Raw genomic sequence first — 13,855 nt, 5'->3', positions numbered from 1 at the left:
AGAAGAGATATTTCAAACTCAAGGCTGTCAAGATCTTTTGTTCACCATGGGTTGAAGTAGTAGTAATTTAGTAGTAGTATTTAATTTCTCTAGTTGTTTGTTCTTAACCTTTGTAGTTCTTTTGCACCTTTCTTACTCTTAGTTATTGTTGTTGTTATTGTTTTAGAAGCTTATTTCAAGTGGTTATTGCTCTAAGTGTTTGTGTATTTAATGTGTTTTAAAGTTTAGTTCTTGTATGATTTCCGGTTTTAGCTTGTTGTTTAGTTCTAGTGTTGGTTATGTTCTTGTTTAGTTAAAACTTCTTTCAAACTTTTAAAATCAGTTTCTCAAGCATTTTCTTAGTTAGTTCATAGTTAAAAACGTGGGGCAAGAGTTGGAAAAGTTTCAAAAAAATCAGCCATGGTGTTGTGTGTTTTCGGTGCCTCGTCGGGTGTCATTTTCGTATGATTTTGCATGAGTTTGATGAACTCGGTTCTGGAGTGTTCTTTCACCATGTTTAAGTGTTCTTAAGCTTTATTTACCTTCTTTAATGAGTCTTTAAGTTTCAGCTTTTCATATGTAGTTTTCACTGCATGTTTAGGTAGTTTAAGTGTTGATTTGGTGTTTCTCTTGCCTTGTTAGTTGTGTGACAACCAAGTAGTCTTTTCTCTCACTTCCTCTATGTGCCTTTAGTGTAGGATTAGTAGCTAAAATCAGTTTTTTAGAGTCAAGTGAAGGGACCATTACTTGTAGGCTTTTATCCATTGGTTTTACATGATGGGTAATAGGGTTTAGGACACAACAAGTACATAATTTCTTTTCACTTGTGGCCGCCATTTAGGTTAGTTAATTTCTGCACTCTACCTTCATTTACATGTGATTTAGTTTAGCTTTTAGGAGTTAATTTGTTTAGCCACTTTTAAGGGTCACTATCCTATTTTCTAGACCTTGTTTAGTAGTTAACACTTACTTTATTTTCCTTAGCCTTTTAACTTAGTCTCTTTTGCTTTCTAATCTAGGGAATGTTCATGCAAGTTGCAGCTTTGTTTTTATTTTAAACAAGTTCTTATTTTTGCTAAGTGTTGTAATTTTCTCGGTACTGCTCTATTTCTCTGCTAAGTTGCCCAGTTTATTAGATTGCCCAGTGTGCATTCTAGTTTAATTGCTTTCTTCTTATTGTATCTTATTTGCACATTTAGTTCCCACATTAGTTTAATTGTTATTTATATTTCATAGTTCAGTTCCCACCCCCTATTTAGAGCGTGGCGGCATCGCCCAAATCTTTCTAAGTGTGAAAATACATAACGGATGCTACCGTTCCTCATGGGTTGGACACCATAACTTACCATATGCTAATTAATAGTATTATGGAAAGTGGGAACTTATAAATCTTGTTGAATGGGAAGGGACACGTGCCTACGACACGCGTGCAAAACCCCCTCTCCTTTCAACGTTGCTGCAAATACGCAAGTTTATGGATATCAGAGGTGCATTAAAATGCTAACTTGCTAAATATTAAAAATGTCAACACGATCACATTAAAATATTAACACATATTTGTGTATGACATTTTAATAAACTATATTGACATTTAAATAATAATGTCAATATTGTTGGAATCGTGTTTGGTCAATGGACTTTGACCAATAATAAATGTGACGATACATTTAATTTTGTAAAATTAAATGCAATAGAGACGATCTACATTCGGAGTAGATGACCGTGGTATATTCATTTTCTCTAAACCGATTCCCGGTGAGTGAGAAATTATGAATTAAAGTTTGTCACAATTGTGAGCTATAAAGGAGCTATGAGATAAAACCAAGGGATTAATTAAAAGTGTTAATTATCTCACATTGGTGGAGAGAACCTTACTAAACATGTATTTAACAAGATAAATTATTATATGTAATAATTATAGTAGACTGAGATGGGTTGTAGAGCCCACACACGCGCACACGCGCGCGCCGCCGCTGTGAGCCTCGAGCCTCGTCAGTATGACGGGTAAAGCCAACATGGCTGACACGTGATAAAATCCACGTCGTGAATGAACCTAGACGTGCAACGTGTCCCGATACGTCGGTCCAAGATCAACCTCTCCATCTCCCGTAACGGCTTGTAACCCCCGGCGGTTACAGTCAAGCCATCATGACACACATAATGGCATTGACTCCATCAATGCCCAATGAGTGGAATTGACCTATAAATAGGCACGCATCCATTGCATTTTTTTACACAACAAGATTGCATATCATTTTGCATAGCTCTCTCCCTCTCTCAGCATAGTCTTCCGTCGAAACTCTGCACTCGCCATCATCCAGTTCTCCGGAGCTAGTTATGTTTGCGGTGCTGCAACGAACAAGACGAAGCCGTTTTATCTTTGGGGACGACACGCCAATCCAAAAGCCCTACCGGGGAGTATCTCGTCTTGCGGAAAGAGGACTCCTCGACTTAGCTTACAAACTACATCTACTGTTTACACTTTTGATTATTGTTTTGTTATTTCAATTCAGTTTATTGTACTTTTATCTACGTTCTTCATTGTATCACACCCGATTAGTGTATCTTTGTATCACATAATTATTCAAAGAAAAGCCAACAAATATAATGTATTAAAATATCAACTTAAGTTTATGTTGACATTTCAGTATCATCATATTGACATTTTTAATACATTGCATTGATGAGTTAGCGAGTTAGCAACTTAAGAAAAGTTAGCAACAGATCACATTATAAGTCAAGTTCCACACAAATATATATTTCGACTGGGGGATTTATTTCATCATTTGAACAAATGTATCAATACAACTTTCAAATGCTTTAGTTTTTTCCGTATAAAGTTTCCAGATGCTATGCTATATGTAACACCCCTTGCCCGATCGATGACCGCTCGGGTAGGAGGCGTCACAATTCCGGTACCGTAAAACCTGATAAATTTAAAATCTATTTTACCAAGCATATCATAAAAATATTCATAGCAAAACCATAGGATTTTAGATAATTTACAATGGAGCTGAATCTAATATACAAAAGTTAGTCTCTAGTCCGTCAAATTAGATTTATAACCAAAAGATGATAAGTGACTACATATATAGCGCCACAGTGTTGAGGCAGATAACGAAAGGGATCCCAGAACCTAGCACCCTGCATTATACTCACCATTAATTCCAAATAAAAACAATATATCTTAGTAAATATTTTAAGATCACTAGTTATGCTTGTTAAGCCAATTACTAGTCACAGGATATAACTAATATTTAGCCAATATTAACGTGTACTATCCCATTTATCATCAACAACCATATTGCTCGATCTCAAATTGTAAGTACTTGGAGAATCTACTAACGATAACCCAGATGAGGGTGCCAATAACCCGCATCAGGGTGACGATAACCCACATAGGAGTGCCGATAACCCATGTCCGGGTCCCAATAACCCGTACAGGGTGAATAATCTTCACATACAATCGTGTATACTAAAAAGCAATCATATATCATCAACTATATCTCAAGAGATTGATCAGTTGAATGCCTAACCATATATGTTCCTATCAAAACCATTTAATCATGTTTTGAGTATTCGTCACACAAGCTTGTAAGTATCAAGCACGTAATCATATAATGACATTGTTCATACTTGTTATTTCATAGGAAAACCAACGTTCGAAATAAGAATGTTACCTCAAAATAAACGAGCTTCCAAGCTCGCCGTGTCCTGCTCTTAGTAGATCACTCTCAATGATTTAATTTCACCCAAACATTCGGGAATTGAACCGACAAGCATATTACTGGCAAGGATCAACGCCCCCAAATGATTCATTCTGCAAAGATTGGTAGGGATAGAGCCTACCAATTGATTGTGACTAAGATATAGTCTTAGGAGTTGCTTCAGTTTCCCAATTGTTGGTGGAATGAGTCCACTCAACTGATTTATAGCCAAATTTAGTAATAGTAAACTGCTTAAGTTTCCTATTTCAAAAGGAATGACACCCATGATGTTGCAGTCTGATGCATCAAAATTCTCAAGAGATGAGGAAAAATTCCCAAGTGAAATGATTTTGAGTCAAATACAACCCTCTAAGCATGCTCATATTTCCAATTGCATGAGGGATGTTACCACTCAGATTGTTGTAGTCTAACTCCAAGATCTCGAGATATTTGCATTTCCATATATTTGGTGGAATAGGCCCTTCCAATCACATTAAAAACAATAAATAATTTTACTATGAACTCTTTTCTTTTCAGTCCGTTTCTGAAGAATTACAAACTTTTTTAATTTTTGATACTTCTTTCTCTCTAATAAGGTGGGAGGGATTCATTCTCCACTAACAATACTTTAAAAACTTTTTCTTTCTACCTCTCTCTTACTTTTCCAATTATATGTTAAAACTCGTATCGAACCAAATGTTCATATTTTCAGGGACGGAGGGAGTATTAGGGATTGACGTACCTGTCAACTTGTTATTATAAAAATGTAACTCCTCAAGCTTTGGTAGATTGTGGAAAGTTGGGATACTTCCTGACAAACTATTGTCAGATAAGTCCAACTCTCTCAATGAAGAAATGTTGAAGATTGAAGATGGAATATTTCCGGTTGGAGAAGATATTTCAATATTTAAGATCTGTAGTCTTGAAAGATTTCCCATTTGTGCTGGAATTCCACCTGAAAACACAAATAATCATATGCAGAGAAACTTTAATTATAGTATAGTATATAATAATGATAAATTATGCATATAAGGTTATACATGATAATAAAAGAAACCACAAATAGAAAGAAATTTGTACCTTGAAAACCATGATTGTATCCCAAGTACAATTTTGTAAGATAGCTCAATCTCCCAATTTCAGGTGGGATGTTGCCACTGAAATTATTGACGGATAATGACAACATCTCAAGATGTGTGCATTTCCATATATTTGGTGGAATTTGCCCTTCAAGTCGGTTATAAGGGAGTGACAATATTTTGATGTTAGGCATATCACTTGGCAGCCAACCTGATAGGTTATTATTTCCAATTCTAATTTCTATAAGTGAAGACAAATTGAAAATACCATGTGGTATGGACCCACTCAATTGATTGTTATGCAAGTGTAATATTTTTATCATTCGTAGCTTCGAATTGTTAAACAAAGATGCAGGAATTGAACGTAAGAAAGTGTTGTTGTGAAGATAGAGTTCCTCTAGTTGAGGTAAACCGCCCAACCATCTTGGTATTTCTCCGGTGAACGAATTCACTCCCACGTTCATCACCTTCAAACGGCGCAGTTTAGGGTAAGAACCCCGTGAAAATGTTGGAACTGATGTCCAAATATCTGAGAAACGTTAGGTTTCCGAGATGTGGAGCAACCGTTCCAGAAAGGTCATAGCCAGAGAGATTGAGAGCGGTGACACGGCCGTGTTTGAGGCCGCACGACACACCAATTCAATTACAAACTGGTGTGTTTTGAGACCAATTAGTGCTCAAGATAGCATAAGGGTCGGAAGCGATGGAGTTTTTGAAGGAAATGAGTGCATATTTGTCTGTGACAATATTAAAGGAGAAAGCAAAGCTATTTAATAACAAGATTGAAAGAACAAAGGAAAGAATTGAAGTCTCCATAAGTAGATAATATACTTCTTGTTCATCAACCGAGCTTTTAATGTAGACACCAGCCGCTAAGTTTGGTACAAAACAACTAACTACATTGTCAAAAAGTTGAAAAATGCTTGTGTTTTACTAAACCACCAAGTATTCCATTGAATTCTTATTATTCAGACATATAATTATTTATTGAGAATCATGCAAAGGGGACTTGTGAGTGTGTGTCACTACAACGTGACTAAGATAATTTATAATATGTGCTAATAAAATTTGGAATGGCTTCGAAAACAAATGAAATTTTTTTCCAAATTCTTAGATTGGTATAGAGCAAGGTCATTGTAGAATAAACTTAGTACTGAGTTCTAAGAGATTTTTCCATTGATCTCATGAATATTTGATGTATTACATTCACATATACTATATTTTACATTTGATCTTTTATCTAAATTACTTCATTTAGCTAAAAGAAAGAAGGAATAATAAATGGTGGAGAGTCCTCGCATCAATTCCTCATTCATCGATCTATATCAGTTTTATTATTATGGGCCATTCTAATGTCCTTACATGTAAAGAATTTTATTTTAGTACACAGGTTTAATTGAATCTAAACCAAGAAAGTTAGACTTCATTTTTAGAGTAAATGTCAAAATTGGTCCAAATCATATGGCCAAAATATAAAGTCGGTCTAAAGCATTCACTTTTTGGAAATTGTGTCCATAACAAACAAAATCATTGTCGATCGGGTCCTTTATTGACGGTTCTGTAAATTACCGACGGTCAACCATAAATTAGCAATGTTTTTGACCGGCTTAGCCGATTTTGATTACTATAGCTAATTTTATAATTTTTAATTACTAGTTTGCGAGAATCAGGTTTTTATACTTATTAATTTCTGATTTTTTATTTTGCATTTCCTAATATTTTAGTAATTAAAAAAATTATAAATTAGCTACAGTAATCAAAATCGGTTAATTCGGTCAAAAAACCGCAAATTCATGGTTGGCCGTTAGAAATTGACGGAACCGTAAAAAGAGACCTAATTGACAACGATTTTGTTTGTTATGGACCATATTTTTTAAAAAGTGAACGTTTTAGACCAACTTTATATTTTGATTAGGATCAGTTTTGACCTTTATTCCTTCATTTTATCCTCATCTATCTTTGATCTGATATGATGTGGAGCTTCTTTCCAACCCTCTACATTACATCAAGTAACACTAACAGCATTTCCAACACCAAAGTTGAAGAAGAAAAAAATTAAAATTTTCAACATCCAAAAATTTGACTTGTTTGAAATTTAAATGCATTGACAAAATTCCAATCACCTAAACAAAAATCAAGTAAAGAAATTCCAATCAAAAGACTGGGGTCTGTGTTGAGATATAACACAAATCCGAGAAAGAGCGAGTTGTTGATGAAGATGTGAGAATATAAAGAGAAATGTGAGATATATACGCCAAATCTTCATGTTCACGAGCAAGCAAGATTCAAATGTGAAGTGGAGGCTGTATAGTCTATTTTAGTTGGTTAGCTTTTTATGTCCGTTGTTACTTTTTCAAATAAGACCGGGGAATAAAGTAAAAGAGAGAAAAAATAATTGAATTTAGTACTATATTTTAGTTACTCCTAAATAATAAGAGGTCATTTTTGTTGGGACGTAAGCAAAAGGAAAGTGGTTCATCGTCTATATGATGATGGCCCGGGGCAGTATATATTTAATGCATTTGGGCTATAGGGATTCATGCCAACATTCAAAACATTTTTCGTTTCTTTGTTTTTTCAGGAAATTCTCGTACTCACTGAAATTTAACTTCCAACAATCTCGAAAACAGGACTTAACTAGGCTATAGGGTAACGCTCTTGCTTGATCTGATTTTTTCGGCAATTGGTTCGATTCCATCTTTGTTTTCGTCGGTCATATTGAATCTGGTTGGTTCTCGCCGTTTCGGTCGAGAATTGTATATTTGGGGCTAGGGCTATGATGATATTTCTCTGAGCCAAACCTGCTCGGATGCCATGTAGAATTGGGTAATTTTATTGCTTAATTATTCACAATGGTATAGTACAAGATATATAGGCTAGAATATGACTATACGAGGTAAGATATTGTCGCAATTAAATCTTCCTAATTATGCGGTAGAGATACTCCGTAATCTTCTCATTCAATACGTAATATTCTCCTTGATTTTGTAGGTGCTCCGGATCTCTTTCCAACAAAAAATACTATATACGAGAATCAAACCATATTACTGCGAATACTAGCTGTTAAAGCATACCCTGGACGACGCCTGTCTGTCCCCGCAACATAAATCTTGTGCAGAGCAGCTGCTGCTTCAATCATGTTGATTCTAGCATCTGCTGAATCAGCTAAACATTTCATTGCCAATTCAAATACTGACAACAAACATTGCACCTTTGTAGAAAAATGGTGATCTTCCCTTGACAGCAAATCTGGCGCCACCATTTGAGTTGCTACATTTTGATCTAATGCTTCACTTATCCACTCTTTTATGCCCCTTTCTTCACCAAACATATCATCCGTTGGCCTCTTTCCTGTAAACATCTCTAGCAAAAGTATCCCAAAACTGTATACATCCCCATTTGTTGACACTTTGCCTTCCATTCCAAACTCTAATTGTATCACATACATACAATATTTTGTTAGGATCCGGTAAAACATTTAAATATGATGAAAATTAGCATTATTTATCACCTGGTGCTGCGTAACCGATGGTTGCTACTGTTTGTGTATGTATGACAACTTCCCCTCCATCAAAAAGCTTGGAAATACCAAAATCAGCAACATGAGCAGTCATGTCTTCATCAAGCAGCACATTGTTTGGCTTTATATCACAATGAACAACGGGAAATGTATGGCCATGATGAAGATATTCCAAGGCTGCTGCAACATCGAGTGCTATCTTCAATCTCTGTATAAGATCCAAACCATACGTGTTGGAATGTAACCATTTATCCAAGCTTCCATTTGGCATATATGTGAGAATCAATGCCCTAAATTCCATATTACAACAACATCCAATAACTTGAACTAAGTTTCTATGTCGAATGCTGCTCAATATAGAAGTTTCCACATCAAAGCTCCTTGCCGCTCCTTGCAGTTCCAAGTTGAACACTTTTACTGCAACTTTCAACCCATCAGAAAGTATTGCTTCGAATACAGACCCCTCCCAAGTAGGTTGGTTTCACTAAATGAACTTGTTCCTCGTTCAAGTTCTATGTAAGAAATTCTTCTCCCTTCAATGGTTGGTGGTATAATATTAGTTGTGAGTGCTAGTTTTTTCTGCTTACACATCTTTATGTAGACAAGCACACCAATCACCACAATGGCAGCCAAAATCAAAGATGCCACCATTAATTTGTTTAACCATGATCTATGATGAGTTCTGGGGCAGGGTGGAACTTGAAATGTTATTGGACCACAAAGTGCTAAGTTGTGGGAAAAAGACGAAGCACTAAAGTTACGAAAATGTCCTCCATCTGGAATTTTCCCCTTCAATTTGTTGTTGGAAACATTAAAATTTTTTAGCAAGGGGAGGTTCTCTAAGGACTTGGGTATTGATTCAGAGAGATTATTGTAAGATAAATCCAATGTTACCAAACCTCTAATCCTTTCCAACGATTGAGGTATGACTCCGCTAAACAAATTATTTGATAAGTTAAGAAATGTTAGTGACTGGCAATCAGCAACGGAGCTAGGAATATCATCTGAAAATTGATTGGATGACAAATCCAAGGAGTTGATTAACTTTAAATTTCCAAGTTGTGGTGCCAATTTACCACTCAAATGATTCGAGGACAAGTTCAAAGTCACAAGGTCATTAAGAATCCAAAAGTTGGGAGGGACAATTGAATTCAGTTGGTTGGAGCCTAAATCGATAACTCTCAGTGATTTAACTTCTCCCAAACATTCAGGTATTTGACCAACAAGCATGTTACCATGTAGACCTAACTCCCCCAAATTATTAATTTGGCAGATATCATTAGGGATAGAACCTATGAATTGATTTATATTTAGATCTAACCTTTGGAGTTGCTTCATTTTTCCAATTGTAGGTGGAATGGGCCCATTGAGCTGATTTATAGCCAAGCTTAGCAATAGCAAACTGCTCAAGTTTCCTATTTCACCCGGAATGCCACCCATGATATTGTTGTTTAATGCTGCAAAACTCTCAAGAGATGAGGAAAAATTCCCAATTGAGGTGGGTAGGATGCCATTTAATGGATTGCTTGACACTTCCAAGCTCTTCAAATGTCGACAATTAGTCAACCAAGACAGAAATGTCAATTCCTGAGATGGGAATTCTGTTCCACTCAAATTATTATTCCAAATGAAAAGTGCTTGTAGGAACTTCAATTTACCAAAGTCTGGTATGGAACCACTAAATGAGTTGTCAGACATGTCTAAAACTGTCAGTTTAGAAGCATTGGTGAGAGAGGTTGGAATTGGGCCACTGAGGTAGTTAAGAGCCAATATAAGGCGTTTAAGATTGACAAGTGAATTCCCCAAATCTGAAGGAAGAGTGCCAGAAAACTCATTGTATGAAATTTCGAATACCGTCAATGTTGATATGTTGAATATAGAAGACGGGATGGATCCATATAGGGAATTGCTAAACACAGTGAAAACTTCGAGCATCGGTAGAGTGCCAATCTCTTGTGGTATTTCACCTGTCGTAATGGGATGAAAATCACTCTTGAAATTAATGAACATAATATTTATCTTGTCGGATATCATCAATACTAAACTAGAATCTCGGTAATATTGCCTGAACCATAAAAAAATTACACAGTTAATTATTCAACAAAATAACTCTAATCATTTTTTCTCTCTTACAAATTATATCTTTAAATTCCACGTAACACTTTCAATTTAAATTATTTTTCATAAAAATACTACTATCAAATTAAACAAAATTTACATGGATTCTAACTATATACTAATGGCATATATTCTATTCACACGGAGAAATTTTATAATATGTTTTTCACAATATCATCAACCTTATGTCAGACTATGATGAACATGCATCGCAATATCATAAACACATCATCGCAATATCATCAGCACGTAAACACAATAATAATATCATCAACATAACAATACAATATCCTTGACCAATATCATCAGCTATATTTCACTATATCATCAACAAACCGTATGTTAAAATGACTAACTATTTTCCTTAAAATTAGCAGGACACATATGCATGATTTAAACCGCTTGATTATCCAAATAATGTGATATAAAAAAGAAAAACAAAAATGATCATGTACAAAAATATACCTGTGAAATTATTGAACGCCAAGTACAACTCTCTAAGCATGCTGGTATTTCCAATTGCACGAGGAATGTTGCCCCTGAGATTGTTTTGGGATAAGTCCAACAATTCAAGATGTTTGCAACTCAATATATTCGGTGGAATATTCCCTTCAAGTTGGTTCTCTGAGAGATAAACTTCTTTGATGCTGGATTTATTATTGCACATAATACTTGGGAGCCAACCTAAGAGAGTTTTTATCCAAAATATTAGAGCGTTTGTTTTCGTAAGATGTTTCATCAAGTACTAATATCGAATAATCCCGTTTATCCTATAAAAATAACATACCTTGGATTGACATAATACACAATTGTTAAATATAAGAGAAATAAGAAAGAAAAGTTAGTATTATTAGACGTTAGTGGAGAATGGCCCACATCATTAAAAAGAAAAAAATTATCAAAAATAGAATTGACTATTTTTATGTGACAGACGAAAAAGAGTCAATTTTCATGGAACGGAGGTAGTGCATATAAAAAACTTTGATTTTTTATTTCACTTTTTAATGAATTATAGGTCTATATTCGATTTAGCTCGTTCGGATTTTCAATTGTTAATTGTGCCAATTAATTTTCAATTTTATTTTATTCGTAATTCCCCCATAATGTTATTTTATTTATAAATAATTTTCATATTAATATTTATACATTTGGAGAAAAAGGACAAATCGATATAAAAAAAAGAACTAATAATAACTATACTACAATATATAGAGGGGTTCAAATTAGAATCCTTGTTACCATGAGAACATGACAACTATTTTCCTATGCACATTTATTAATGGAGTTCAATTCAAATAAAATTAAAACTCGATTTTGAGAAGAAAAAAAAAACAAATCTTGCGTGATCGTTTAACTATGCCAACTCAAATATTCGAATGCAGTACCAAAGAAAGTGTCACTTATACTTATTAGATGTTACTATATACCTTTCCAAATACAATTTTTCTAAGCAAAATACTAATTGTACCCACAATATAAAAATCTATTATTGATTTAATCCTTAATAGTATCGTAAAGAAATAATTAAAATAAAAGATAAAATATAAAAACTAGATAAAAAAATTACTATAGTGCGGGGGATCCAAATTACTGTCAACAATTTTGAGGTATATTCAGAAGTGTCGTCTCAAGAAGAAGTTGCGACATAAGCAATAGGGGTTGCGAGAAAGATGAATAATTTTATTATCGAAGTTGGAATTATTTTTTAATTTAAAAGTTATAGTGTCTTACTTTTTGAACTTAACTAGACTTTATTACTCCCTCCGTCCCATTGAAAATGACTCACTTTCCTTTTTAGTTTGTCCCAACCAAGATAACCAATTACTAAAAATGGAAACCCTCTCTTACTTTATTCTCCACTTAACAGACAAAATAAAGCTGCATAAAATCCCGTACCGCCCAAGGAAGGGGTCATCTTCCTTGAGATGGAGGGAGTACAAAGGTCTAATAGCCATACCTGTGAACTTGTTATTATAAAGATATAACTTCTCAAGCATCGGTAGATTGTGGAACGTTGGGATACTTCCCGACAAACTATTGTCAGAGAAACTTAAGAATGTCAAGGAAGATATGTTGAAGATAGAAGATGGAATATCTCCGGTTAGAGAAGCACTGTCGATGTTTACTCTCTCTAGTCTCGTAAGATTTCCTATTTCAAGTGGAACCCCTCCTGTGAGAATAAAAATGTAACCATTTATAAAAACAACACGAAAACGAATGCATAAACAAATCGAATCGCCTTTATCTATAAAATCAAATATCAAACGAAGAACAAATATTTATACCTCGAAATCCATTATTGTACCCCAAGTACAAGTATGTAAGCATTGTCAATCTCCCAATTTCATGTGGTATGTTGCCACTGAAATTGTTGAAGGATAATGACAAGATCTCAAGAGGCCTGCATTTCCATATATTTGATGGAATATGTCCTTCAAGTCGGTTATATGAGAGTGACAATATTTTGATGTTGGGAATATTGTTGCACATTTCATTTGGGAGCCAACCTGATAGACTATTATTTCTGATTCTAATTTCTCTTATGGAAGACACATTGAACATACCATGTGGTATGGGCCCACTCAATTGATTATCATTCAATGCTAATATTTGGAGATTGGAATTGTTAAACAAAGACGTAGGAATTGTACCTAAGAAAGTGTTGTTGTACAAATAGAGTTCCTCCAATTGAGATAAACTGCCCAACCATGTTGGTATTTCTCCGGTGTATGAATTCGTTCCCAAATTCATCACCTTCAAACGACGTAGTTTAGAGAGCTCAAAGGGTAAAATCCCCGTGAAACTGTTGAAACTGATATCCAAATATCTGAGAAACGTTAGGTTTCCGAGATGTGGAGCAACAGTTCCAGCAAGGTCGTAGCCAGAGAGATTGAGGGCAATGACACGGCGGTGTTTGAGGCCGCACGACACACCAATCCAATCACAAACTGATGTATTTTGAGACCAATTGGTGCTCAAGATAGAATAAGGGTCGGAAGTGGAGTGTTTGAAGGACATAAGTGAATCTTTATCAGTGATGATAGAATTCAAGGAGAGGCCAAAGCTACTTAACAACAAGATTGAAAGAAGGAAGGAAATGATTGATCCCTCCATAATGAATTTGCTATTAGTTTTCATTTGGGTTGTGATGGGTTGGGCTGTTTATGTAGACACCAACTCCATCATTAATTGCGTACGATGCTTTCTTGACTTATCAATAGGGCAAAATGTGGGTCTTCGTCGTCAACTCAACTTGTGTCAAACGATTCATCTACTATTAATTTGAAGGAAATAAGTGCATGTTGACTGTGATAGAGTTGAAGGAGAAGGCAAAGTAAACAAAAGTCTACTTTTTTTACCTGACACAGGTTTTAAGATATGGTTTGACTTTATAAATGAAAATAGTAAGATATTGTTTGACTTTGTAAATAAAAATAGTAGAAAAAGTTTGT

The 13,855-nt window shown here is 34.9% G+C and overlaps 1 protein-coding gene across 3 annotated transcripts; it reads right to left on the bottom strand.

The window, feature by feature from the left end:
- Window positions 1-7,580: 7,580 nt before the first annotated feature.
- Window positions 7,581-13,568, bottom strand: LOC121779642 (LRR receptor-like serine/threonine-protein kinase GSO1). Of its 3 annotated transcripts, XM_042177002.1 has the most exons (6): window positions 13,055-13,250; window positions 12,689-12,804; window positions 12,361-12,573; window positions 10,869-11,087; window positions 8,277-10,252; window positions 7,581-8,194 (listed from the first exon to the last, which is right to left on the bottom strand). In XM_042177002.1, the coding sequence occupies exons 1-5, from the start codon at window positions 13,111-13,113 to the stop codon at window positions 8,712-8,714; spliced, it is 2,148 nt and encodes a 715-aa protein (XP_042032936.1). In that variant the 5' UTR covers window positions 13,114-13,250; the 3' UTR covers window positions 7,581-8,194; window positions 8,277-8,711. The 3 variants fall into 3 exon arrangements, with proteins under 3 accessions (XP_042032936.1, XP_042032934.1, XP_042032935.1); XM_042177000.1 differs by having other exon boundaries at window positions 12,689-13,568; XM_042177001.1 differs by having other exon boundaries at window positions 7,581-10,252; window positions 12,689-13,568.
- Window positions 13,569-13,855: the final 287 nt, after the last annotated feature.

The sequence above is a fragment of the Salvia splendens genome, chromosome 19, assembly GCF_004379255.2.
Source record: "Salvia splendens isolate huo1 chromosome 19, SspV2, whole genome shotgun sequence".
In the NCBI taxonomy this organism is placed as follows: Eukaryota; Viridiplantae; Streptophyta; class Magnoliopsida; order Lamiales; family Lamiaceae; genus Salvia; species Salvia splendens.
Note: the sequence above shows the minus strand (reverse complement) of the source record. Positions and strands in the feature narration are given on the sequence as shown.

Bases quoted from the DNA above. Each gene is read 5' to 3' on its own strand.
- LOC121779642 (XM_042177001.1), bottom strand. From the start codon at position 13,541: ATGAAAACTAATAGCAAATTCATTATGGAGGGATCAATCATTTCCTTC. The intron at 12,574-12,688 runs GTATAAATATTT...TTATTCTCACAG, and splicing joins GTACAATAATGGATTTCGAG to GAGGGGTTCCACTTGAAATA. The intron at 10,253-10,868 runs GTATATTTTTGT...CCATTACGACAG, and splicing joins GGCGTTCAATAATTTCACAG to GTGAAATACCACAAGAGATT.